We start from the raw sequence: 27,618 nt of genomic DNA, 5'->3' as shown, positions 1-27,618 counted from the left end.
TGTGGGCGTGGTTTTCTTGAGAAAAAGGACCAACCAGAAAAAGACTTCCTGCAACAAACTGTATGATGAAACGTCACTGCCACGTAGAGGACCAACTACTGCACGCGCGTCGCTGCTTCTTCTTCTTCTTCTTCTTCTTCTTCTTCTTCTTCTTCAAACTTGCTCAAACATCATACCGGGCCGTTTCTCCTGGAGGTTTGAGAGTGGCGACATGCTGCTGACCGTGCTGAGCTGGCTCTGCTCCTCCCTGCTGGTGTCTGTCAGCGGGGGGAAGCTGCCTGAAGCCGAGGTGCAGATAGAAGTTCTGCACAGACCTTTTCTCTGTCACCGAAAGTCCAAATACGGAGACATCATGCTGGTGCATCATGATGGATACTTTGAGAATGGGACCGTGTTTCACTCCAGGTATGTTTCGTGAGATTCAAGCAAGAGGGAGTTGATTAGAAGTGTTCTTGCATTACGTCACACCTGGTGGTTCCTGAGCGTTAATTAATAACGGAAGTTGGCAAACTGTTTCACCTCGTTTGGATGAAGCCAATTGCTGCACTCGCTCTTTTCTATTTTGATAAACGGTGAAGCATAGAAATGATTTGTAAAAACTTTAAACGCTAGTTTTTGTTCGCCGGGTCAGCAACGTTACGTTTCCAAGTGCACACGTGTTAAATGTCCTGGGGGACGCCTCCTTTATTAGGGTCACGTGATAAAACATTTCAAAGGGTCAATTCAGACAATAATAAGAATACAAATGTTTTTCTTTCCCTCGTGATTTTGTTTGTGCTACAGTGTTCACATTAATCCCTGAAACCAGCAGTACATCAGCAGCAAAACACAGCTTTTCAAACATGGAGTTAAGTTGGTCTTAAAGCACCACAAACCACATTCAGGCCGCATGTCTCAGTAGGTTATGTTTGTATGATTTTAGTGAGAAAATGTTTTGTGATTTGGATGAACTGACTCTTTTAATATGTGATATCTCTAATTAGTAATGTGAGAACATTTTCAGCAAGAATTCTTGCGTTTTTTTCTCGCATTATCCTATTTCTGTCTTAACACTCCGATTGATCTCAATACTCACACAAAAGAAAGTGAAATTTCAGACGGGACATAATCCCATAAAACCACATGCACATTTCGTGATGTATATCCATGTTGTCTTGGGTGACGTTCCAAAACGGAACATTTAATGAAAAAACTGATTTTGCACTACAAGGTTAAATTCAATAAAACGAATGATTACATATTATTTTAATTGCATACCTTTTGCAAATACATTATGAGATAGCCCAGTAACAATGGGATGTTAACTCTACTTCCCACTATCGTGATGTCTCTAAAGGGGGTCTGCCAGACCTTCTCACAGTCCTTCCCTTGGCAGACCTATAACACTCCTTTGTCCTCTCCACGTGTGTGTTTATCCACCAGTCGATCTGAAGGTGACAAGCAGGCGGTGTGGTTCACACTGGGCATCAGAGAAGTGATCAAAGGCTGGGATAAAGGCCTGCAGGACATGTGCTCTGGAGAGAAGAGGAAACTCATCATACCGCCAGCCCTGGCCTATGGGAAGGAAGGGAGAGGTACTGTGACTTAGTGCATCTGCATGCAAACGTCACTGCATGCTGCGATACAGATACACAGCACTGTCTTCGTAAAAGGGCTTGAGGGTTTAGAATATGTGAAAAATTATCACGTATATTATGCATGTACGTATATTATACTTTTCTGTCTTGTTTTGAATGGTTCTCTAGGACTCTCACACTGAATGAAGGTTTCATTCAGCAATATTAGTCCACTTTTTGTCAACATGGAGCATGTGAACAATGCTATGCTTTGTCCTGGTAAGCACACACCACCCTAACAATAACATCCATCACGTCTGTGTCAAACTCACTTTTACCACGGCGACTACAAAAATGGCACGATTAATGCAAGTTAAGTTTGCTTCTCATTAACACTTTCAAGAAGTGTAACTTATTTACTCACAATTTAACTCTGTGTTGCTGCATTCACTCACAATGGACATCTTTTCTGAAGTACTAACTCACAGAAACCTCTGGTGATAGCCAGTCTCAGTTTTAGCTGACCTCCTGCCATGTGGCGTTGTCTGGTTAGGTAAGATCCCACCTGAGAGCACACTGACCTTCGTCATCGAGGTGCTTGAGATCAGGAATGGACCAAGGTCGCATGAGTCCTTCCAGGAGATGGACCTCAACGATGACTGGAGGCTCTCCAAGGATGAGGTATACATAAGTGTGTTCAGAAAACGGTGGAATATGGATTAGCCACAGCCAACTGTCCAAACCTTTTTTGTTTATGGCCCTATAGAGCTAAACGATGCCTATTCAGTCCCAGGAGCTGTGCCCATCTCAGATTGTGTTGTTATAGTTTTTATCTAGTTCATTTTTCTGTCCAAACTGGTTAATCGCCCCAAAACCCCTCCGATTTAACCACTGCTCTAAACCAATCATTCACTGAGTTGTGTGGGACTCCACCAATTAAAGATACGTTAATTAAAAGAAAAATGTCAATGAAGATGACGATGACATCTCATTTAAACTCAAAATAATAAATAGACCTAATAAATAGACCGTCCCAACTTAATTGCTTATTGGAGTTGGAAAACGACCAACAGGGCCAACTGTCTATCATTGAAAATCAATAATAAATAATATTTAGGAGCACATTAAAAGCTAAATCCCAAACTAGAAGTAATGTGCAAGTGTGTTTATAGTCTTGGTGATTATAAGGTATGTTATTGAAAAATAGTATTGGCCATTTGATAAGTGCGTACCTTGTGTTTTTGTTTTTTATATAAAAAAATACCAGCAGTATCTGATTTTAGACTGTATTTTTAATCCTGCATTGTAAGGATGTACATTTGATTTGTTAATCCGTCTCCTCCCAGTACTCAACATTTCTGTCTCATTAATCGCCTGTCTCTCACTCTCGCTCGACCAGGTAAAAGTGTATCTGAGGAAAGAGTTTGAGCGTCACGGCTATCCTCCCAATGACACTCTACATGAGAACATGATGGAAGACATCTTTACCAAAGAAGATGAGAACAAAGACGGCTTCATATCCTCCAGAGAGTTCACTTACAAACACGATGAACTTTAAATCCTCATCCTGTCCCACGAACCACTTTCTCGTCTGGTGTGTTCCACTTTTCATTGATTTCTTGTGGAAATACTTTGGCACAGAGTTTTATTGTTAACGAAGTATTTCACCAAATTTGGCTGTGAAATGCCCCTTAATGGTCTTTATTTTCTTAAGAAAATGTAACCAGATCAATATAGTTTACCTTTTGAGGGTCCATTTAGGAAATAAATGGAGCTATACTTTTGTTCCTGTATGACTAACAAATCAATCATGCAAAGATTGTGAGTTTAAGTCATAAAAATGTAAACTTTACTATTTTTTTTATTTCCTATCAAGCTGTTAAGTTGATATTTGTATAGGGCAGCAGTAACTTGACATAGCAGGAAAAGCAGGTGTCACCAAGAAAATAATCACTCTTTTCTTAATAATCATTCTTTTCGTGCTCCCAGCAAGCCAGAATACAAAATACTCAGGCGCTGGTAAACATAAATGGAATGCAGCCAATATAATAATAATAATAATTATTATTATTATTATTATTATTATTATTAGAGATGGCTGAGAACAACTGTGAGAAAGGTGCATTGCACATGTAGACACTGCAATGTCAATGCTGAAATTCTTCCACAAATTTAGTCTACTGTTTATTGGACGGTTCAGTTTCTATGGCTTTACGGTTCTTTAATGAAAAAACATTCTGGCGAAGGTTGATTTGAAACGTATTTTACAACCAATGTGAATAATAAAGTCAACTTTCTTACCAAAATACTGTGGTTTATTTGGTGCTCATGCCTTGTAATACTGTACACATTGGACCAGCAGGTGGCACTGTCTTCCCAGGTGTTAGAATGTGTTAATACAGTGAGCAAGGAAAACTCATTCATTATGTATAACACCTCAGTGTAACTTAAAACTCATCCATACTTCTAAAATGTCTGTAAATTCTCTTCAACACTTTTATAGATGCACTTTGTTTTTTTATAAAAATAATTACACAAACACAGGGGAGCACCACTATATGAACCATCAAGGTTAGCATATGTAAGTATTCACATTCAGTTTATGATGAGGTTTACAGTCTGCTAACGGTGGCTGTATACAGACGGTCATAGTCAAAATGTTGCAGTAGTTGCTGCTGGACCACAGAGCTTTACCATATGTTTCAGAATGTTTCTGATTACATGCAGACTTTGAAAGTGCTACTGTATAAAGGGACATATGACATCAAATACAAATATGCTATTCTGTGAAATGCTTACAAACTGTCAAGAGTCATGTTAAATATAACTGCTGGAAGACTGTGTGTGTGTGTGTGACAGAGAGTGTGAGTGAATGTAACTTATGAGTAGGGAGAGCCCTCCTCCTCACACACATTCAAAACATTCCACACTGGAAAAGATCAGAGTTCACATAGTCAGTATAAGGCGGGACCCTGTTTGACACTCACACAAACACACACACTAAACACAAACAACACATACACACAAAGCCTGCAACCGCATGAGCCTCATGACAGTTGTGTTATTGTCACGAGGAGGAGGAGGGTTGAGTCTAACTGTCTGTCTGTCTATCTGTCTACGCGTGTGGGGGGATGATGGACAGGGTAAGGCCTTGACTCATCTGAGGTGTGTCCTAATCCCAGGTGGTGTGGGGTTCACTGTAAGAGAGCGGAAAGAGAAAGGCAAACTCAATAGAAGATACTGAAGTCATGGGTGAAGAATAGAAATAATGAGTGCACTGTGGTGCTACCTCTGTTTTCTTTGCTGGGGTAGCTCCGAGGAAAAGGCTTGAATTCATCGGGAGGCGGGAAGTCCTCAACGGGGTGAAACTGGAACTTGGATTCAAAATCATCTGCTAATATATACAGTAAAGGTACAATCAAAAGCTGCCATTTTATCCACATTTTCAAATAGAAGGTTATCGCAGGTCTACCTCCCTAATCTGCCTCTTTAATAATACACTCCTCAATTTTACATCAAAAACAACTTTTATCTTGTCTCCTTTCCTCTACAGTACTTTGATTGTATTGATGAAAAGTGTAACTCTCAGGGTCAAAGTAAATTATAGTGCTCCTATGATAATCAAACTAACAAGATATAAAGTAGATAAAACAACAAGTGAGGCACTAAAACAATAGTGTGAAAACTATATTTTATCCTTACAAGTTAGTTGTACTCTCCACTGCTCAATAGGATCATTTACTATTAGCACTACTAGCAATATTATTATCATTTACATTTGTATATATCGCAATAATATCGTTGCTGTGAATTCATTTGGCCACTATAATCTGGCGGTAAACAATCCGATATTGTGATAGCCGTAATTTGAAATAAATAAAATGTAATGAAATTACATTATTATACTTTTACTATTATATCAAGCCACTCTGGACAAGAAAATCCGCTAAAAGGCCTCTAAAATGTAAGATAAATACTGCCTGATATCTGCAAGACTCACCCAGGCTGTGCAGGTGTCCATTCCTGAGACTTAATGGAGGCAGGGGAGGTGGTGGTGGAGGGGGAGGAATGCGGCTGGACAGCTCTGTATTAGGGGCACGTGCAGGGGGAACTGGAGGAGGAGCCGGTCGACCCACACCTGTTGCCATGGGTGACAACATCAGAGGAGTCAGAAGGGTATCAGAAATTTATAAAATGTGCAACATGAAAAATACATCCACATCCAATGTACTGAGACAGCAAGATCAGATCTATACCAAAGACAATTCCTCATCTTGGTGTGCTCCTACCTACCTGCACTTCTGGGCACAGCAGGCGGACGCCGGGTCGGAGCGTTGCAGGGGTACGAGGGAGGCAGAGCGCGCATGGCTGGGGAGGGCACTGCTGCCACCTTGGGCGGGGGAGGGGGGAGCGTGGACGGGCAGCTAGGGCTGAAATAAGCTGGTAGAGGGGGAGCAGGAGGAGGGGGAGGGGGAGGAGGTCCCAGGGGGCTGTCCCGCAGGATGGGGAACCTAGAAGGCTCAGCGTGGACTGGAGAGGGGGGCAGAGGGTAGAAACAACCGGATGAGCGGTCTCCTGGAACAGCAGAGGGAGGCTGGAAAGGTGGAGGAGGCAGAGGAGGAGGAGGAGTAGAGGGCTGGGAGAGGATGGAGTGGTAGGAGTGCTGGATGGGGAGCCAGGTGGGCTTGGTGACTTGGAATGGGGGTGGAGGCGGAGGGCAGGAGGGGACGGGCGGAGGCCTGTTGGGCGGCCGGTCCTGGAAGGTTTGGGGAGGGGGAGGTGGGGGAGGAGCAGAGGGAGGGGCGGGTGGAGGCTGTGGGGGAGAGTAAGCAGGGAAAGAAGGTGGGTGCTTGCTGCTGTGAGAAGGAGAGGAAGGTGCAGAGGACGAGGGGGCGAGCGGACGGTGGACGGAGCCTCGGAGCGGCTCGGAGACACTGCTGGTGTCTGCTGGCGTGGGCGGGTTCCACAGAGGCTTCAGGGAGGCCGAGGAGCTTGATCGTGACACTTTAAGAAACACACACACACACAAGAGGATTCATTTGAGTGGTCATTATAGGATATAATCATTTAGATTTAGTCAGAGCAAGACATGTTGCACCCACCTGGCGTCTTGCCTGCTTGCTCTCTTTGTCCTATCGGCCTGAGAGTGGGGAAGCCTCCTGCAAACAGCCCACCCAAAGAGGGTCCCATGGGTGCCATCCCTCCTGATGAGGCCTGAGAAGCAGCAACACTGCTGGATACATCTCCAGTGCTAGCCTTGGGCTCTGGGGAACAACACAGGTACACATACAATACAAATGATTTACGACAATGACTTCACTGTCCTTTTGGTGTCTTTTAATCATTATTACATAAAGTTATTGTTTTACAAGACTTTATGTGCTCTGCAGGTTTCATAGTCGTGGGAATTGTGTTCTTAATTCTAAGACCCAATAGTTCATGCAGGAACATGAGTAGATTTTGCACCACCTAAATCACCTGATCTCCCTGAGTGCCAACTACACACCTTTTCACGAAATAGAGCAGCCTGTTTGAACTGGCCTGACTCCACGTACCTCACAATATACTGTAAGCTACACGTATGTTTAACTAATGCAAATGAACAAATCGTTAAAATAGTATATGATACACTGACATTTATATTAAATATATTTCAACAATCCAGCATCTTCGTCATATGTATAGAGTCCATTGAGCTGACAGTTTGTTTTATTTCCAAGGGAGGTTGTGAGTCTTTCTGGTTGAGCAGGAAAACTCATGCACCAGAGTGACTTACCAGGAAGGCTAACAGTTATAAAGTAAATGTTTCTGATGGAATGTTCACATATTACTCCCATGTAATGTTACATCTAATTGACCTTTGCATCAAAAAGTTTCAGAAAGGTTGTCCTGCAAACAGGCGAAATGTGTATTCGAATCCACACAAACTTGAAAATACTAGAGGCTACATAAACATCACATACATACATTTTTTAAATAAATCTTGTTGTCTACTGTAGATACAATGCATTTGTGGCCTTTTGTGTTTGCCACTGTATATATTGCAGTAGTTTCCTATTCTGCCTGCATCTTTATCTGTTGTAGGACATTCCTTCCTGAAGAGTCCACTTGGTGTGTGTCTATTCTTAAATAGGTCAAAGAGAAACAACATGCTCCCCATGAACTGCATTCAATACTACCTGCACCACTCTCTTTTTACCCGTCTACACTATATCACACCACAGCATCTTAACACACACACACACACCATTAAATCACCTTCCTCTGAGCTCCACTGTGAAAATGACTAGAAGTCGGTGACAGCGGACGAATGTGAGTATCGTTTAGTGTCTTAACTGAGAGCGTTGGTGAGCATGTTTGTAGCACGGTAAGAATGTTGCTCTTACTATCCACGTCGGGGGCACTGCGGTCGTTGACCTGTGTGACTTTCTTGAGCCTGGCTCCTTTCTGGATGTCGGCCAACAGGGCATTCCTTCCTCCTCCTCCTCCTCCTCCTCCACCTCCACCAGACTGGAGCTTAAGAGGCTCTGATGGACACTGCCACACAAACAAAACAAAAAAAACGAGCTTTTATGTAACAGTGACAAGTGTTTTGCCCAATATGTGTTCTGTCTACAGTCCACTTCAGGATACTAACTGTAGTGCAGACTATTTTGATAATCAATTAATAATGTATGTCTCTTATAAATAAATAAAAAAATATGTAGGCTCCATGTGGTGCTTTTTAATATGATTGTAAATTAAGTTATTTTGGGTTTTGGATAGGTGATCGGACAAAGCAAGATATTTTGACTATTTCTTTCGTTTATTTTCCTAAAGTTTTTACTAATTTCTCACAAATTATTAACATTGAATCCCAAAAAAAATCTTCAGAGAAACTGCAAACAAAAATATTAAATACTTGCACCTACTAAGTGTATTTTCAAGTTTTACTTGATCTTTCTACATCAAGAAGAGGAGGAGAACAACTGTATGGCGTCAACACCATCTTCTCAACTTCACCTCTGATCCTCAGATAAAAAGATACAAACAAAGAAGAAAGAAAGAAGATGAAGCATATTGATGTGCCCTGCAGTGTGGCCTAGTTCGCTGGCAGTGGCGACTCATCTAACATTTAACATAATTTAGGACACTGAGCGCCTGCTGTAGAAACATAACACTCTCCTGCTACTGAGAGTCTGCTGTCTGCCCTACCGTGTGTGTGTGTGTGTGTGTGTGTGTATGTGTGTGTGTGTGTGTGTGTGTGTGTGCATTACCTCAATCAATAATGTAAATAACCTACAGGTGATGGTTGATGGTCAGTGAGAAGGACACAAGTGGGTGTTTGCAATTGCATGAGAGAGAGTTAGAGAGAGGACGTCTTACTGGTGGCAGGGCAGCGCTGGGTGGCGGTGGAGGAGGCGGAGCCAGGGGAGGCGGTGGGGGGGCTGGCATGCTGAGGCCTCAGATACCTGTAGAAGACTACGCATACCCCATGACTGAAAACAAGTCGCCATCCTATTCATGCACTGCGGCCACTGGCCACCTCTTAGGACGTTTATCAGCCGCTACTGTGTGAAGGGGCACACTCGGTGACCTCCTACCCTCTTCCCTGAACAGGAAAGGCTTTCACCAGCGTACAGCGCAAAACAGGAAACAGCGAGCGCTCCATCCTCTCTAGAGAAATCTGACACATCCCCTCCGCCCCCGCCCCTGTCCTCCTGCTCTTCCCACAATGCCCTGTGACAAGACTTGGGAGAGGAACAATGGAGAGTGTTGTGTGAAAAGTAATGGACCCCTTAGCCTTTAGTCGCTCAGTGACTTCGCTGCAGTAAGTGAATGGAAAATACATTGAGAGAACTCCACAGGAAAAAGGCGTGCACTCACATTGTTCTCCCCCTCACCCCCAGTTTTTTACTGAACATGTCACAGGGTGTCTTGTGAGATGCACCGGTGGCCAACCAGCAACTGTCCAGGAACAGTTTATGTCCCAGATTATGTCACCGTCTTTCAATCTCCACATGTTGTTGGCAACTCAGCGAGTAAATGATCCACGGCAACAGTCACTGAGCTCTCCACACTTTTCTGACATCATAAATTCTTGACGAGCTCTCTCGCATGGCTGCAAAAGACTGAAGACAGAGCGAGGTTTATGCACTTTGAGGTTCTCCGTGTAATTTGCACATGCTCCTCCTGAGCAATTTAATAAAGCTCAGAACAGAACCTGTTTTTGTTGAACCTCTATCTATCTGTCCGCCTTTTTCTTTGCCCATGTGTGCATGTACAAGTCATGCCTACCGTCTATGCAACTGGCAGACTGTCCTCCGTTGCTATTTCTATCTTCATATCTATGTCAAGCAGCCTCTGTGACACCACTAGTGTATCTTTAAAGGGGACAAAGCTGGACACTGGCTAGTTGAGCCCTACTGGAACAGGTGAGTGGAAAAGCTGTTTTTCTTTGAACTCTATAGGACGTCTTGTTCAGCTGTCTTCCTGAAGCAAGGAAGATGACACACACACACACAAGTAGCTGGACGTGTCAGCTGCTGCAACCTTAACAAGCGAGTTATATACTTTTTTATGTGAATGACATGCAAACAGATGGAGACCATGGAGCCCCAGATGAGGCTGTCCTGACTGCCTTGAGTATGACACAGTACTGAATCTGTATTGAATGAGTGGAGAGGGTGTATTGCTGTAAATCAATGGATTCCCATGTAGTCTGTCTGTGATTGTTGTGTTGACAGTAGACTGCTTTTTATCCAGCACTAGCCACATTCTAAATAAATATATTTGATTTAAACATTTTAAGTTGTATAACAGATTGCACGTGTAAGCAAGAGTTAATTGACCCCCACGCATAAATAACAACAATGTGCCCAATAACACCGTGGTACAGTTGATGCACCAAGCTAGACAGTAATAAGACATTCATACGCATGTAGAAACCCTTGTCTCTCCCTTATAATAACACATTATTGTTTTGCAGAAATAAGAATGTCACTTGTCACATACAACTGTGCATGAACAGACAGCAGCGGTGTCTTACCTTATCGAAATATCTGAAATCCACCTGTTAGAGCGAGAGCTTCAGTGCGATAGACCCCAGCACACTGACCTCATAGCGCGCGCTCCACCGCGTTATTTATAGTCGTCGGAGGAGGACAACACGCATCCGGCGTTTGGGTTGACGAAAACTAAAAGTTCCACAAACCTTTCATTTCTACTTCACGTTGGTGCCCATTGAGTAGACGCTGGAAATAAAGCGTGGTCGCGCACAACGGTCTGTATAGAGAGAGAGAGAGAGAGAGAGAGAGAGAGAGAGAGAGAGAGAGGGGGGGGGTGTTGTCGCCTCAATTCATGGAGTTGTCATAAAACTTTGACTTCATCTTGAGTTACACTACATTTTCGCCCCCTTGTGTTGAAAACATCCCATTGCAAGTCATCCTGATTCAAAGATGATCAAAGATCAAAGAAACAGTTTCACTTAATGAGCTGATGATTACATATCAAAGACATCTGAGAATCATGAAGCGATTTTAAATGATTAATCATAACCCTTCTCCATCAACACCTCAAACCTAAACATCTCAAAGGAATGCAGCCTGACAGGCGTGCTCCTCCCACTAAGTGGCATAACATCAGCACTGAAGCCAGAGTTTGACCCTGCAGACACTTCGTATACATGGCATTCATTCCCTGTATTTGTCTTTTTCAGACAATGCGATAATCACACATTGGCCCTGATCATCGCCTCGTCCAGTAAAGTGACGATGTGGCAACAACACGACTGCCAAGAGGAGTTAAGGAGTTTTTCTTCTGTGTTCATGAGATTTTCTTGCAGTGGCGGGCCGTCAGGGCCTGCTAAGCCTTCTCTGCTGGCCTAAACAGAATCACGAAGTTATAGCTATGTTATATATATTTTTAATTATTATTGTTATTATTTTTTAATAATAAAAAGTTACATCTATTTCATAATTTAATTGTTTTTCACAAATACACTACATTTATATGTGCTGCGCCGCGAAGACCCAGGTAGAAAATCCACGGCCCGCCACTGCTTTCACTGTAATGTAACTGCACAAAGTTTGGATTCTTCTCTTTCTTCTATCGGTGTCTATTTTAAGACACTAAGGGACAGTCTCAAGAGGGACACCATTATATTACCCTTGCACTGTGCAAGTTGAGCCACTGGCTTGTGATTTAACATGATAATAAAGCACATGCACATAGACACATTCATGCAGTTATCTTATTTATTTATCTTTTTTTGCCTTCATTTAAGTATTCACATGGGGTCCAAAATACAGCAGTCCTGCTAAGCAAACTACATCTGGATCATACTTCTTTTTTTCTGATAACAGCTTGATATCACAATATGATTCTTACTTCAGCTGGACCCAACATGTCATAAAACATGTTGGATTTCATCCTTCATTCAAAGTATTTTATGCATCTGACTAAAAGCACCTCACAAGCATCATTTAATTTCTTCCACTAACTGATTTCTTTTCACACATAATTATGAAATAGTTTTTACACCTTCATAAATATCCTTCTAACCCTTTAGAATCGACATTTGTTTTGTATAAGGAGCATTATACGTATCCTTCATTATCAAACATATATTATTGTTCTTATAATGTAATGTAATCTTAAGGACAATGTTTTCCAGGAGCATATCACGCAAAAAAAAATTGCATTCAAGGATTGTGTTTTCTTAAAAGGTTGTGGGTCATTTTAGGAGTTGTCCATTGATGACACAGTCCGTGACTGAAACAAGGACACTGTAAGACTTTAACTAAATATTGGACTCTTACGTGTTTACAGCAATAGTACTATATCTCTTCTTTTGAGCTGTGATTATGGGATATTGTTGGCTAAATGGTTCGGTAACCATTCTGCAGAACAAATATGATCCATTTCAGATCATTTATCATTGTGTCTGTAGCCTTCTAGCAAAGGTTCATCAACAAAAATGTCCACATTTTCAACATTGGGCTAAAAGCTGAATGTTGTCATCTTCATCATCACCATCTTAACCAACACACAGCAGACCTCTTGGTATGTCTCAAGAGAACGAAGCATCTTCATGTACTCAAATCCATCTTTTGAGACAAAGCAGTCTTTGATCATCTACTCCTCCTCACCGTCACCGCATGTCCTCCATCCCCGACGCCACAGTCTCTGTCTCTTTGTCCACAGGAAGGCTGGAGCGCACCCTCCGCTTCTCCTTGAATCGACCCGAGCGTGACACCTTCATGTTCCTGCGACATGTCTGCTCGTTGAAGACGGAGTCCAGTTGGGAGTCGTCATAGGTGTCATCCTTGAGGATGTTGGAGCTCCTGCTGGAGTCTTGTTGAGACAGGGACTGGTCGCCGCTGGTCTTGGAGGCTGCGGGGTCTTTTTGCTTGTCTGCATTTTGTGCAAAAGGGTCAAAGTCCACGTCAAAGGTGTTGGATGAATTGGTCTCCTTGGAGCCTCCGCTCTTCTTCTTTGGTAGGAAGGCCTTCCACCACGGGATCCTCTCTGCTGTCATCTTTGACTGGAGGGAGGGCACTGGAACAGGAAACACACACCGTCAGTAATTCAGCTGAGATCTTCTCCTCTGCATCAGCATTATTATTTTAAGGCCCGTAACCTCATCTGTGAGGTCTTCATTTTCTGAACTATCCCTTTAAAAATGGTGCCTGCATGTCTTTGATTTAATAAAATATTGCACTGACACATTAATGTCCTAACATTCATCATGCTCCAAATTTTCATCCTCACCCTCATCATCATCACGAATCCTATTTTCTGTTTGGATATCATGATTTGCCTTCTCTCAAATTTCTCCTCTAGTGGAGATTTTCCACTGGAAAAACAAATTCTTACCAGCTAATCCTGAGAATAACCAGTATTACCTTCTCTGTAAAACTGGTTTACTGAGTCGTGAGAACAGAAGAGAAAAGCTAAGCAGTGATTCACAGGGGAACAATGTGCAAAACAAGGCTCTCGTTAACTCTTACCTGGGCTACTGTAGTGCAGTGTGTGGACACTCAAAACGACCCGAAGCAAAGTGTAAATGTCACACTTTTAAATTGTTCTGGATTGTAAATCCACAGATCAGGTGAGCGTCTTCTTCTTCTTCAGTGGTGGAGCACTAGTGTGACAGCAACCCCTCAGGAGACCGTAGCAGCAATATACATGTTATGCACGAGCCAGGTGTCTTGCCTCCTTGCATCTTCCACCTCCTTGCATCTTTAATGTTTCTCCGGTTGCTCTCGTCGAATACCCCTACTCTTCTAATGCAATTCTTAAAAATATTACAAACGAGTTGACACTTTTATAAGGAGCGGCTTTCTTTCACTGAACCAGCAGGTTTCCGCCTCCGAAACTCTCCTCTTGGAGCACCTGTCCTCCCTCCTGATTGGATGAACGCTCAGAGTCTGTCACGTGAGCTCTCGCTCAGGTGAATGTAGTATGATGGTAGGCGGGGCTTGTGGTCGCTGTGGCAACATACCCCATGGGAGCTTGCGCCTCTTCAGCGACAGAGTAAAAAAAAAAAAGAAGGGCCCTTTGTATCACCTGAACCCAACCCAAGCCAGAGAGCCAAATTATGTTAAAATTCTGGACGCCCAGTTCTTTAAGCCAGACTGACACGTTGTCATGTAAAGGAATGCAAATGGTATTCTTTACTCAATTACATGTTATTAATAGCCACCAACTATAATAGTCTGCAGGCTACTAGTGTAGGTTAGGCTCCAAGGTTTAATAGAGGCCTGAGGGGGCGTGCGACCGGAAGAAGTCAGGGGACTTTTGAAATAACTTTATTGCACAAGACGTGCAATTGTTTCTGTTGTAAGTTTATATTATGTGAGGGGAAGCAGTTTGGCCTGGCGCCAGTTTCACCTGGCTGGCCACCTGTCAAGCACGACTCTATACGGAGGTTTCTGCTGGTCCTGACACTCTAAGTCCAACTCTGTCAGTTTCATGGAGTTTTCTGTCTGTCTGTCTGTCTAAAGGACACAACAGGACATGTTCGGTTGTCATGGCGTCATCAACCCATGCTGCATCATGTAGCCCAGTATAGAGTAACATATATCCAGACATACAGATATAAGGAGACAACTCTCAGTTGTGAGTAGGATTTCTTGACAAGAAACAATTAGAAAATGTTAACTTGGGTTTGTATTAAGCTTATGGGGTAGCATTGACTAATACATTAACTGTGAATGTTTTTTACATATGTTTAATATAACTTTTGGGTTGCCAGTTTGAGAAATCTGCCCGTTATTCGTCCATAAACGGGATATTAGTCTCTTTAATAAGCTGTAATATCTACAGTCATTTGATATTAAGTTAATTGATTAATTGGTTCATTATAATAATGGAAATGGTGGAAAATGCTATTAAGCTCCACTTGGACCAGCTATTAGAGTAAAGAGCCACTTTCACAGGAATGCATTAATATCAGTAATACCTCTTTTTTTTATATGTAAGGACATTTTGCTGATAATGTTGGACTTTAACTTTAGTTACATTTGCAATACATGATTTTGAGTTGTCACAGAGTATTTGTGTATTATTGTGTTATTGTGTATTTCTACTTTTACTTTAGTAAAGGATCTAAATACTTGAATGAATATTGGTCCACATGCCCTGCATCTCGTCTTGCTGGTCTAAGCAATAAAGACAAAGCATGTGTCATGAGAAGCCAAACGTTTTCGTTCTCCACATGGTGTTGTGTAAATTATTAATTTTGATAAGAGATACCAGCTATAATGTTGTCCACGGCCTCAATATGAAAACATGATTTAAACCCAACACGCACAAACTGCAAAATGTCAGTAATACAAACCTCCTTGAAATAAGAACATTATCGAGGTGCACATCTTTAAAACACAATCACATGTTTACAGTTCATATGTAAACAAACGTTGAAGTAGCCACCACTTATACATCCTCTGAATTATAATCAGATCTTTGTAGCGGATTGGGACAAACTGTTCATTAAGTTTAAAGTACATCACAAATGGGACTATCTATTGTGTATAAAGCCAAGTTTCAAAATGTCAGCTGAGAACAAGACATCTTCCTGACCTGTTGGCGGTTTTATAGGTGTGCCTTTGGATTATCAAATGGTTTCTGTGAAAGACACGGAGTCTGAGAGCAAAATAGAAAAAGACAGAAGAAAGGGGGGAGGAATCAGGTAATGGCTTTTGTCTTTCTCCTCCAAAGTTTAGATGGAAAGTTGTTGTGGCAACAGGAATGTGAGCCGTCTCTCTCTCTCTCTCTCTCTCTCTCTCTCTCTCTCTCTCTCTCTCTCTCTCTCTCTCTCTCTCCCCTTCAGCAGCCAGTGGCCTACATACCTGGGGGACTCCCTCTCCTCATATCTCCCATCACAGTCGAAACTCTGCGGAGTCATTTCCTCTCTGCACCACACACATAATGATGTCCTTCATTGTGCATTATCCTGCACACACAGGTGAATGCAATAGACATATAAAAACATGAATAACACAGTACAGACCATGCAGAGCCAGATGACCCTTCAGATTAACGTTCTAGTGCTGCGACTAATAATTCATTTAATTGCGAATTAATCGGTTGTATCTTTTATGATAACTCTATTAATAGCTTAGTTAGTCAAATATCAGAAAATTGCTCATCGGATTTTTCCCGAGCCAAAGATGGGGACTATATTGTCAGGCCAAACGTATTAAAACCCCAAAGATATTATATTTTATTAGAAACAAATAAACACTTCCTTACATTTATTAGCAATCACATGTTTATTATTATTATTATTATTATTATTAAATAATAGATAATACACTTCGATACGTCCTGCTGTGCTCCTCACCCGCTGCCCGCATGAAGATAACTTCTTCTGGTCCAAACAGCACCAAGGATGTTATCTTTTCATATCACCTCTCAGTTTTACTCTATACCTCTCTCCCAAATCTGCTAATCTGCTTTCCTCTCCACAAACCACATTTAGTCTCTCTGAAAGGTGAGCATTAACTTCAACCACGCCAGATAAAGAAAACATTCATGCAGAGACTTAAGTCTCATTGAACGTGTTCCAGTTTTGACAGGGATTCCCTCAGGGTGAAAGCTGAGCGTTTGCCCATCGAGACTGAGAGGCATGTGTAGAATGTGTGTCGAAAACGAAGGGACGTAGAGAGACATTGCACCAGGGATTGCCTCAGGGAATGCTCTCCACCTGTATCTGTTTCTGTCTCTTCAATCCATTGCAAACTTCAAAATATATAAGTGTGTCTGACCATCTGGAGTCAATAACAAACACTTTTGGACTGCCAAGTGTAATCATATGTATTGTATTCCTATACATAGTGCAGAGACATAAAGTCAAATTTTAATCTAGCTAATCTGATAATTAACAACATGCAATAATTAATAATAATTTATCAATCTCAAAAAGGCCTGATCCTGATCCATATAAATAGCTGCTACTTTCACATTCACTAGCTGAGACAGATTTAGAGACAAACTAAACACAAAGTGACTCAGTCAACCTGTATTCGTGTTCATGTTGACGCAGATTCCCACAGATCAAATTACATGCGCCCGTCTATGCGTGTGTTTGTGTGTGTCTGTGTGTATCTGTCTGATGACGGTAGTGCGTTTCATCACGCATGTGCCCTGTGCGTATGAGTCCAGTAAGTCACTGGGACATGATGAACCTGAAAATATCCGTCACAGCATTGAACAACAGGTTAAGCCGTGGCGTGCTGACAAAGGTGAAAGACAGCAGGAAGGCAGCCAGTTTGACTGGTAGAGTCAGCTCACAAAGACCTCTCACAGGAAGTGAGCAGCTACTGTATCTAAGGATAGTAACACGCACAGAACTGGTTTACTGGCTGTCTGACAGCGCAAAAAACGTTCAGGGCTATTTAGACACCGGTTACCTCACAAATGTCCTAGATTCCGGCTCACAGCTGATGGGGATATGGGTCTAACAGAAGAGTGTTGTTCTAACTAAACAAAGAAACAGTCCATATTTGTGTGCAGCAGGCCGAGTTCTGTTCCTGTGAATGTAATGAGTTTCGATGTATTGCATTGTGTGCTAGTTTTGAGGATTGTACTGTTTGGCCGGTTTTCCACCTGTCAGAGGTATCAAACAGCGAGGAAACCAGCTGTGCTTCACTGCAGACGCTGAAGATGAAACTGTCAGGAATGCAGACTGTCAAGAACTGCTACTGGACTTTTTGTTTTTTCTTGTCTGTCTTAAGTACTATTCTCTTACCTGACATGCATCTATGCACACACACACACACACACACACACACACACACACACACACACACACACACACACACACACACACACACATATTTGGTTGAATAAACTATACTTTTGAGGACACACTGATTACATGACTAATGTGAAACTGCCCTATTTCAATTGTACCTTTCATCCTACACCAGCCTGTGTAGCCTTCACCTTGGAGACGTTCTTATCATTATCGTTCTACTCTTCTAATTCTAATACTAACATTTCCTTGTAACTGCAAAAGTAAAGACACATCACTACAAAGGCATATGCAACAAGTCAGGCGTGATTCTTTTGTGGACTTACTTTACGAAAAACCCTTGCATTTTTCCCAACAATCCTATTAGTTAGTTTTAAAGTTAGATACAACATTTTCCCAATAGCTCTTATATAGCGTGATAACTTCTATGTTGTATGTTCCAATACATAAATAAAAAAGAAAGCCTCAGTTTTTACACTTTTCCCCAACATCAAGGAATAGTGAATCAATCATTGTAGCAGTGAAAACATCCACTAGCTTAGAGAAACATGGCGATATCGGAGAGCCCGAGTGCAATCTCTGATATCTACACTTTAAAAAAATCTGACTGAAGTAGCATCATGAGCAAAGTGTGTCAAGCTGCTTCTCACAAAACAGCATGCTCTCTGTTATTTGACCACCAGATGGAGCCAAATTAGATTATTAAACAACAGTTTTTTACACTTTAGGGTATAATTGGGTGTCATCCCAGGTTGATAATCAGTGAAATATTTACCCTTCATGCCAAAGCTGCCAGTGGTACAGACTTACCAGAACCAGGTTTTGAGTTGTACACATTTTAATGTTTTAATCTAAAAAGATCTACAAGTGTACCTGGAGAAAGAGCTGACAATTAAGTGAGCGATCATTTAGACAGACATTTCAAGATGAAGCAACAAACAACATCACACCAAATATGGTATTTTATTTGTGGTTAAAGATGAAATATTGCATTAAACATCCAATCATATTTTGGTATAATGGTTGTAACAACTTTGATGAGAGAATTAAGAGTGAACCAAACAGTTAAAGTGTAGGCTGTAAAGCCAAAACAATGAGCTGAGGACACTAATTAATAAGATTAACATATTGATTGGTACAACTTTAAACGTGCGTGCGCGCGCGTGCTTGTGTACGTGTGTGTGCGTGTGTCCAGAGGAGGGCGCTGCTGCAATACGTTGAAACGCTCCACGTCGTAGAAGAAGACGTTAGCTACAGTACCGGTCCAAGAAGAAGACGAAGAAGAACACATCAGTAGAGTCCTGGCACGTTAAACATGAAGACCAACGTTACTCCGAAGATACCGGAGAGAAATATGAATATCACTTGACAAAAGCAGACTTGCAGCTCATTTCGGTAAGAAGAGGAGCTCGCATTATGTGTTAAATAACAAACCGGCATTGACTAGCCGGGAGCTTGAGCGAGCTAGCTCACCGCCAGCGTGACAAAGGAGGTCAAACTCAGTTGAAGATGATCACACTTGTACCTCTTTTTATTAGTAGACAGCTAGCTAACATTTTGGATATACCTTCCAGCTTCTTCCTGTCACCCTCTTCCGTCAGAAGACACCGGGGCGGGGGGCAGCAGCTGGCATTATGAAAGCTGACGTCGCGAGGCACGTGTGGTGATGTAACGTTAACTGTTGCCTAGTCAACGTGAGGTGTCATTTAACTTAACCGACATTGAAAACGCTCTGACTTGACATGATACTAGATTGTTCCGTGAGTTTGGTGTCATACAACCAAGAGGGGTGACGTTTCAGCTCAACTGCATTGTTGATCTATCGATCCACAAGAAAGGAGCACGTGACGCTCGCCTCATATGACAGGTGTCGGCCTTGACAGCTAACTCCTCTTGTTTCTGGTCTTTTCTGATGTCAGTCCAGGTCGCGATGGGCGCCCGCTGCTTCTTGTCCTCCGCTGCCCGACGCTTCATTCAGCCCAGTCCCGCCGCAGGACTGCTCCGCTGCTGCCGGCTGCTGGGCCCCACAAAGTGAGTTTTATCTGGAAAGTACTGGCTCTGTTCTTTGTCTGCTCACTCCTGAGGCACTGTGGAGACTGACAGCAAGGGATCTAGTATGTGACATCATCCAGGGGGATGCTGGTTACTTTACATACCAGGTGTAACAGTGTGTGTGCTAACTTAACTCATATCTTAGATTATATGTGGTGATATGATCAGCTCCTCAAATGTGTGTTGACACCCCGAAAACAAAATGTTGCTTTCCTCTGTTTATATTGGGGCAGCAGCAGAAATGTAAATGACCAACATGTGAAAACCACAACTATCTGCATGACTAGACACAATTTGGTGTGAGTTGTAATTTAGGTGAACTGGCCCTTTAAGGTTTGTTGATGCCTGCTGAGAAGGAGCGTAAAGTCCACTTGTAGTTTTTGAATATTCTACTATCGTGAATGTTTAAGATACAAAACGACCTCCTTTTATTTCAGAAGAAATATGTCCTCCAAAAGGCAAATGGACCATCTAGAGAAAACATCGAGCAACTACAGACAAAATGTAAGTTGATATTTTCTAGTTGAATACATTCATCTCGTCTGTATGCAATTTGCTGACTGTTCATCCGGAGGTCATTAACCCATTCCTCTGTGTGTGTGTTTGCCTAACACAGGCTCTGTATCCAGCTCAAATATGTGGCATCATGGATGAGTCGGAGACAGTGAAACGTTTGAGAATAGCCGTCCACCCAGACTTCAGCTTCAAAGCAGGACAGTGGTGAGTAGACACTCATGTTAACTTTCCACCAACTCAAACTGTAAAACATTGTTTTGTATCACTTTAAGGAACATTGTCACATTGTGTTGTGACATGAGGGGTTACGTTTTAGATTAAACCGCATTGTTGAGGGGCTAGGCTGTTGTATAGATGATGTATCAATCAAAAAGAAACCTGAAACAAAAAGGTTTGTACTGTGTATATATTCTCATATATGATGCTAAGCGTAAATGTCAGTTTTCAATTTTGACAGCTAACGGCGCATGTTCACTGTTTTTTTTCTGATACGAGTCCAGATCGCTTTTGCTAATGTAACTAAGAAGAAGTGAGAAAGTTACTCTGGCGTAGATGTGTTTTTAAGACTAATTTTGGGACCCCTTTAGTTGGGACAAATGAATAAAAACAACTTTGCATGAACCCTCACTGTTCTCCCCATTCTGCTGACATTGCGAAATAAGTTACCATATTAACCCTGTCTTCTTGAAACTGAAATAAGCAGGACTGCCAAACTAGGTCTAAGTTAATGCCTGAGCTTTATGAAACAGCCCTCTGGTGTCCTTGACAGTGCTGCAATGCTAATAGTAACCACACGGTGGTGGCATTGTGTTTGCTTTGCCCGACCATTGCCTGTTGGTTTTCCTTTCTCACATAATTTGGTGAGGTGAATTAAGTTTACAATCCGACACAGTCGGCATGGACAACAGCTCGAGATTCATGTTCATGAAAAGAATAGTTGTTGTTCAGGAATTTATCACGTCAGCTAAAATAAAAGTCAAAGCGTATTCATTATTTAGAGTCCTTTCTCAAGTAAGGATGAGCCAAATAGTTGGGGACTTGATGAGCTCAAGTTTGCTCGTAGATTTGTGAAGGTAACTGCCATCTGTATGCACTCTTGCAGCTTTGACTTGAGAGATGTTTGAGACTCAGTGGCTTGTTTCTAAATGTAACGCATTACATTGGGAAATTTTTTACCTTTGCAAAGTAACGTTCAGTGACTCCCTTATAGTCCTAATAGCAAGTTCATTACTTCAACTATGAGGACAGAGCTTTTTTTTCTTCTTTCCGCCAATGTTAATTAGTACCCTGCACATGCCGGTTATGTACATGAACCCATACTGTAGGTGGGCGGTAGTGGTGAGGCATACAACTGGCAGCCAGTTGCCCTGCAGCAACTGATAATGAATGGAAATAGATGGAAATCCTTGACTTTCAGTATTTCAGAGAAAAGGGACTGTTTAGTTGTTCATCTCCAGGTGGGAGAGGAGAAGGAGAAGGAGGAGGAGGAGGATGTGGGTGTGGGTGGAACATATGTGTGCATCTTCACAGCAGATCCATATTTATGAGGCCTCCGAGGCTCAGGAAGTCAGTGTTGTTGGAACATTTGCCCGACTGTTAAGTATTGCTGTTTTCTTCTGGGGGTTCTCTCCCTCTTCTCTCTGCTTGTTGATGGACAAATGCCACCACATTGGGTGTAAGACTGGGCTGCTACACTTTGTATAGATTAACTAGCAGGCAACTTTCCATCTGGTTTGGGTTTGTTCTACTTGTCTTCTGGAACAGGCTGCCACGTCAATTGAGGTCAAAGGTCACCACCCTTACCCTCAATTCAGCATGTTTTTACTCTTGAATTAACTGTTGTTTAGAAATCTGATGAGTAAGCTTATATTTCCAGTCAGAATTACATGACTTTTGTATGAAAACACAAAAACTAATGGTTATTATGTTTGATAACATAATAACCAGTAACCAGTCTGTAATGCAATGTAATGCAATACAACTTAAAGAAAGATTTAAATAATACAATAATGTCAAAACAACCTTCCATTGTCATAAATAGTATTGTCATGTTAGAGTGAAGTACAGGAGCCGATTTCAACCACTGGAATGCATATTTGTATAACTCCGGATAGTTTTAGTCCCCACAGTGATACATATTATATCATAAATACATATATAACATAACTTCACAGGTATTAGTCTGGATAATCATGTTGAAACATCCACTTTAGGATAAATAATTTAAATCGAGTTGACTAATTCATCAAATAATGAATTGTGTGTGCAGGGTGGATTTCTTCATCCCCGGCGTGGAGACGGTGGGAGGTTTCTCCATGTGCTCCTGCCCGGCTTTGCTGCAGAGGGAGGGCGTTGTTGAATTGGCCGTCAAATACACCAAACACCCTCCAGCACACTGGATCCACACCGTGGTAAGTAGAGCAGATGTTGTACCATAATGAAAATTCCCAAAATTACAAAGTGTGGTCTTTTTCCTGAGAGAGTTATTGAAAGTTACTTGGAAAGATTTGGAATTCCAGAGAAGTATATCTGGTCATCCACATGGCTGTTTAATGTTGAGAAGATCACATTGCTAGTGTGTGCACGAGGGAGACGGAGAATAAATGTGAAGGTGAGGGCGCAAGAACAGAGATGCAGAAAGAGAATGGAGCGATAAATGCTTCTGGTGTTCTACAGTTAGGAAATGAAGACAGACACATTATCACACACTTGGTTATTCTAAAAAGTGAAACAAGAAAAGGAATATGACAAATTAGATCAGATTTTTATATATATATATATATATATATATATATATATATATATATATTATTTTTTTTTTTTTAGACCTGCAGAAGCAGTTAGCACCTCCCTGTACTAAAAGATTACATTAACAGCTAGCGAAACACCCCCAATCAAACATTTGGTTCATTAAATCATAATCAGTTTCATAATTTTCTTTTAGGTGTCGTTAGCAATAGCCATATGACCCCTGATGTTTTTCAATCATGTGTAATTGCTGTCAAGGGTTAGTTAAAGTGACTCAGCGAATTTGAAAATTGCCTGCTCAGTAGTTCTGAAGTACAATTGTGATAATGAAGCTAAAAACTCAAGAGACGTTTGTGTTTGGCAGTGTGTAGAGCAAGCTGACGGGGTGAATAATGGTTGTGTGAATGCATAAATAAAGGTAATATACAAATATTATTGATGCATAAAGTTGTATTTTGTCTGCAAGGATTTGCTGCAGCTTCTGTGGTTGACGATGGGCCCTAATAAATAGCTTTGAGCTACCATGCCTTGTGTAAATATAAGTATCAGAACGCAGTGTGATGCGTTTGAGCATTCTGAGACTTCCAGCTCTCTGCTCTGGCATCGTTTGATGATCCATTTGTTTGATATTGCGCTCTGACTCCTCTCCGTGAGCAGGAATAGTGTAGGGACCACAACAGCAGATTAAGAATGCCAGCATTATTACGTGTGTGTTTGTGTGCGCTCACATGTGTACAAAAGCAGATGAATGTGTATTTTATCTGCTCTTTTTTTCTCTTCTTCTTCAAAAGGCCGTCTCTGCACAACTTGTGAAATTGCTTTCACCCATACCATAACTGATCTAAAAGTCTTTGTTTCCTGAAGCTCTTCTCCGATGTAGTTAAAGAAATACTGTATTTCTTTTATGGAATTTATTTCAAAAGGTGTATTTCAGCTACTGAGCAAAGAGAAATGTGTCTAAATTACCCAATAAAGTCTGTCTCTCCTCTCAGTGTGCATTGGGCTCTCGAGTGGACATGCGTGTTGGCGGGGACTTCGTCTTCAACCCGGCGCCCTCCGACCCCTCCGTAGATTTGCTGCTGGTGGCCGGCGGCGTCGGGATCAACCCCTTGTACTCAATCCTGTTGCACACAGCCAGTCTGCTGCATCTCAACCATGCTTCTGGTGGGCGGGACTACAAGATAGGCTCTGCTCACCTCTGCTACAGCGCCAAGAACACCCAGGAACTGCTCTTCAAGGTGTGTTTTTGTTATTTGACAGGAAGTTTAGGACAATGACTTTTGACTTCTGGATATCTATGTGTGTAACGACCTGAACTACCTACCGTCTGTTCCCAGAGCTCCATCATCGAGGCGTGTCGGGAGTTCCCTGACAAGCTCTCATGTGACCTCCACGTCACGCAACAGAGCACAGATGTCGACTCGCACCTCCAGCCATTTATCAACAGTAAGCAATGCCCATACACGTGTACACTTTTCTTTGCATGCAGGGATGATTTAGTGACTCACATTCTGCCACAGCCTGTCTTTTGTTGATTTATCTCTGTCTTCATGTCGACTAGGTTCTATCAAACCTCTACGTGGGAGACAAAGAAGGGAGTCTAGATTAATTGATTGACTTCCCTTGTGTCTCCACAGGCGGGAGAATCACAGAAGAGGAGTTGCGGGCTCATGTGGACCCACAGAGGACTTTGTGTTTCCTGTGTGGGCCCCGGACCATGATCGAAGCACTTTCAAAAACCCTCATGGACTTCGGCCTCCCGAAAGATAGAATCCTCTTCGAGAAATGGTGGTAGAACCTTTTATGGGGTACGGTGAGACTGGAAACCAAGTGAAATATTCCAGTGACAAAGGACATTTAAATGAGGAAGTTCACCCTCTGATCCCTGCTACTGCAACCTCTGCCTGATCCGCGCTGGGACCACCCACTCTTAAGCGAGCAGCTGGCTCGAGATGAGTTTAATTTCTTATAAAGGAGGACTGCGCAGACTGTAAAATCTCAATTTAAGCATGACATCATTCAGCTCACTGCTGAATATTACAACAAATCTGCAACTGTGTGTATGACACATCATTTCACAGCTGTTACACATCTTTGTCTCTGATCTCATTTCCCGTCTGTATTGGCTTGACTGAGGTTTTGCTCAAACAAATTAAGAGGTGCTGTGAAGTCTTACCTTAAATTTTAACCTCAATGTTCAAGCAGTAATGCAAGCAATCCATGAAGCAATAATTTGTCCTTTTTCGGAAACACTTCCTTGCCAAGAGTTGGATGCGTAAAAGCTCAGTGTAGAGTGTAAAAATGACACGTTGTAGATTTATGGGGCGTTATGTGCTAAACTATATTTAGGAAGCCTCTACATCCATACAAGAAATAATCCGACACATAACTCCCCGTAAAAAAACTGCAGCACTGCTCCTTTTTTGTTTTTTTTTATGGACGAAAAAAGCAAGATATAACATGTTAAATAGTCAGCTTTAAGCAGATTTTGTAAACGTCCAGCTTCATATTTAACAGACGGATATCTAACTCTATGCAAGAAAGTGAATAAGCGCAATTCTTAAAATATCAAACTAGTGTTTTAAATCACCTGGGCACAGAAAATCAGTGCAAACTAGCAGTCAGTCCTATTATTTTACACGACTGACTCATTTTCAGCATACTGCCGCTGACTTGATCATGTGATCTTAGAAGTGTTATACTATATGTATGTGTATATATATATATATATATATAACTCAGAGCTATTTATTTGCAGAACTGAAGATTTTAGCGTTGGTTGCCTGAGTTTGACTGAGTTACATTGGAGCGATTTGTTTTTCACATTTTATTCTCATGCAAACTTCACACCTAGTGTATTTTTAGAGTGAAACACCTACCAATCTCCCACATATTGGCCAGTGTCCCTGCCTCTAGCACACACTCGTACATGCACAGTGCTTATCTCGCATGCACTTTTTACTCAATCACACATCCACATACCCATAAACGAGCGTAGTCTCAGGGTGGCGCGAGTGTCCCATGGTGCACTGTAATGGAACCTCCAGGTGGTCTCTGAGGGGCTTGGATCACTGAGCATCCCTTGGAGATGGTTACGAGCATCTTGTTGTCGCGTCCCAGTGGGGGTTACGCGGTCGAGACTCATTTCCGAGTTGTTTTTGCGTTTCCTCCTCATATGAGGAAAACAGTTTGGGCTGATGTGAGATTTCAAGGAAATAAAATAAATTGAGTCAATCTGTTTCCAAACACTTTATTGACTTCTGCTTTTATATAAAGACTCACATGTTACACTACTTAGACATGACACAGGTGGTCCAGGAAATAAGTAATAAATAGTTGAGTTCTAAGTCACCCATTTTTTATTTTTTTTTTTCAAAGAAAAAAAAACATTTAAATGTCAGTTCTCCCAAATGACAAAAATAATTTCCTCTTGTATCTAACAAAGCAGATATTTGGGTTTGAGATATCAGCCTCTGATAATTCTGCTAACATGACTCTGGATAATCAGCGTTTATAGGAACGGTTTTCTACTGAAGGAATAGTCAGTAAGAAATGTGTCAACCATGTGTTCTGAGTAGCTGTTTTGCTTCTCATGTATTTAACGAGCACCACAAACAAAATTCCTTTCACTTCCATTGAATTGAGGTGAAGAAAGGTTTTGAGATATCCATCTCAAAACCTGGCCAAAACTACCTAGATTCAACAAGAGCTAATGACGTAATACTTTTGTAAATTACATGAACTGAGCCTTCAATGTTTAAGACCAATAAAATTGTAGCATCTCATATCTCAACGTGTTGAAGAACCTACCGATACCAACAGAACTGTTAAACTAATCGGCTGAAATACATTTCTTACTACCAAATTTAAGGGATCCTCATCAAAAATGTTTGTCTGAGTTGCATTCAATTAAATATTTTAGAATTTGAAAATAAACAGCACAGTATTGAACGAGGACAAAAGACAAATTGCTGTAATGCAATGTCTTAGTTAATTAACTTGATACTTATACAGGCTATGTATCATTCAGGCTCTAATACAATGTACTCTGTCCCTCTTGCCCAGATTTTAAATAATATACTTTACGTATAAAAATACAGTGAGCCTTGAAATCAGTACTCCCTTTTTAACAGTTCTATTACAAGAAAGAAGTCAAATACAACATGGGGCAAGAAAATAACACGATATGCTTGCACTGGAGACTTGCTCTAGGTTGCACTCCATTAGCCTTGAACTGTTTCATTTCATATAAGGATACATCAAATAGCAACACGACCCAAAGCAGAGAACTGCACGACACGTTCCCGTACATGGGAGCTACAACCTCAAAGACTCGCAACCGTGTTACCGCCCGAAACAGAGCCGACTGAAGCGAAGGTAACGGTACGTGATGACTAGTAACAGATGGACTGACCACATCTGGGTCGGAACCCAAAAAAAAAGTTATTTTAAAAAGCATTTTTTTCTGTAAACTTAACAGGCCTCATCCTCCTGCTGCTTTGTGCC

At 41.7% G+C, this 27,618-nt stretch overlaps 4 protein-coding genes across 6 annotated transcripts; 2 read left to right on the top strand and 2 right to left on the bottom strand.

Moving 5' to 3' along the window:
• Positions 1-91: 91 nt before the first annotated feature.
• On the top strand, positions 92-3,136 carry LOC306748610 (peptidyl-prolyl cis-trans isomerase FKBP14-like). The gene is made up of 4 exons (XM_079231814.1): positions 92-405; positions 1,423-1,574; positions 2,110-2,237; positions 2,956-3,136. The coding sequence occupies exons 1-4, from the start codon at positions 212-214 to the stop codon at positions 3,112-3,114; spliced, it is 633 nt and encodes a 210-aa protein (XP_079087940.1). The 5' UTR covers positions 92-211; the 3' UTR covers positions 3,115-3,136.
• Positions 3,137-4,606: 1,470 nt separating this feature from the next.
• On the bottom strand, positions 4,607-8,990 carry wipf3 (WAS/WASL interacting protein family member 3; the record flags this gene model as incomplete). 2 transcript variants are annotated; one of them, XM_079231792.1, is made up of 7 exons in its annotated part: positions 4,607-4,753; positions 4,846-4,950; positions 5,557-5,694; positions 5,850-6,560; positions 6,659-6,820; positions 7,943-8,093; positions 8,922-8,990. In XM_079231792.1, 7 exons carry the CDS (start codon positions 8,988-8,990, stop codon positions 4,713-4,715), a joined length of 1,377 nt encoding a protein of 458 aa, XP_079087918.1. In that variant the 3' UTR covers positions 4,607-4,712. The 2 variants fall into 2 exon arrangements, with proteins under 2 accessions (XP_079087918.1, XP_079087919.1); XM_079231793.1 differs by having other exon boundaries at positions 4,846-4,947.
• A 2,794-nt stretch (positions 8,991-11,784) lies between these two features.
• Positions 11,785-13,809, bottom strand: LOC306748611 (uncharacterized protein). Its single transcript, XM_079231815.1, has 2 exons — positions 13,547-13,809; positions 11,785-13,094 (listed from the first exon to the last, which is right to left on the bottom strand). The coding sequence occupies exon 2, from the start codon at positions 13,072-13,074 to the stop codon at positions 12,688-12,690; it is 387 nt and encodes a 128-aa protein (XP_079087941.1). The 5' UTR covers positions 13,075-13,094; positions 13,547-13,809; the 3' UTR covers positions 11,785-12,687.
• A 5,263-nt stretch (positions 13,810-19,072) lies between these two features.
• On the top strand, positions 19,073-26,338 carry oxnad1 (oxidoreductase NAD-binding domain containing 1). 2 transcript variants are annotated; one of them, XM_079231801.1, is made up of 8 exons: positions 19,073-19,191; positions 19,716-19,827; positions 20,286-20,352; positions 20,465-20,568; positions 22,634-22,775; positions 24,105-24,350; positions 24,450-24,558; positions 24,750-26,338. In XM_079231801.1, exons 2-8 carry the CDS (start codon positions 19,727-19,729, stop codon positions 24,905-24,907), a joined length of 927 nt encoding a protein of 308 aa, XP_079087927.1. In that variant the 5' UTR covers positions 19,073-19,191; positions 19,716-19,726; the 3' UTR covers positions 24,908-26,338. The 2 variants fall into 2 exon arrangements, with proteins under 2 accessions (XP_079087927.1, XP_079087928.1); XM_079231802.1 differs by lacking the exon at positions 19,073-19,191 and having other exon boundaries at positions 19,714-19,827.
• The last annotated feature ends 1,280 nt before the right edge of the window (positions 26,339-27,618 follow it).

The sequence above is a fragment of the Taurulus bubalis genome (genome assembly GCF_910589615.1).
Source record: "Taurulus bubalis genome assembly, chromosome: 16".
NCBI lineage: Eukaryota > Metazoa > Chordata > Actinopteri > Perciformes > Cottidae > Taurulus > Taurulus bubalis.
The sequence above is the reverse complement of the archived record's forward strand: the minus strand, read 5'-3'. Positions and strand labels throughout refer to the sequence as shown.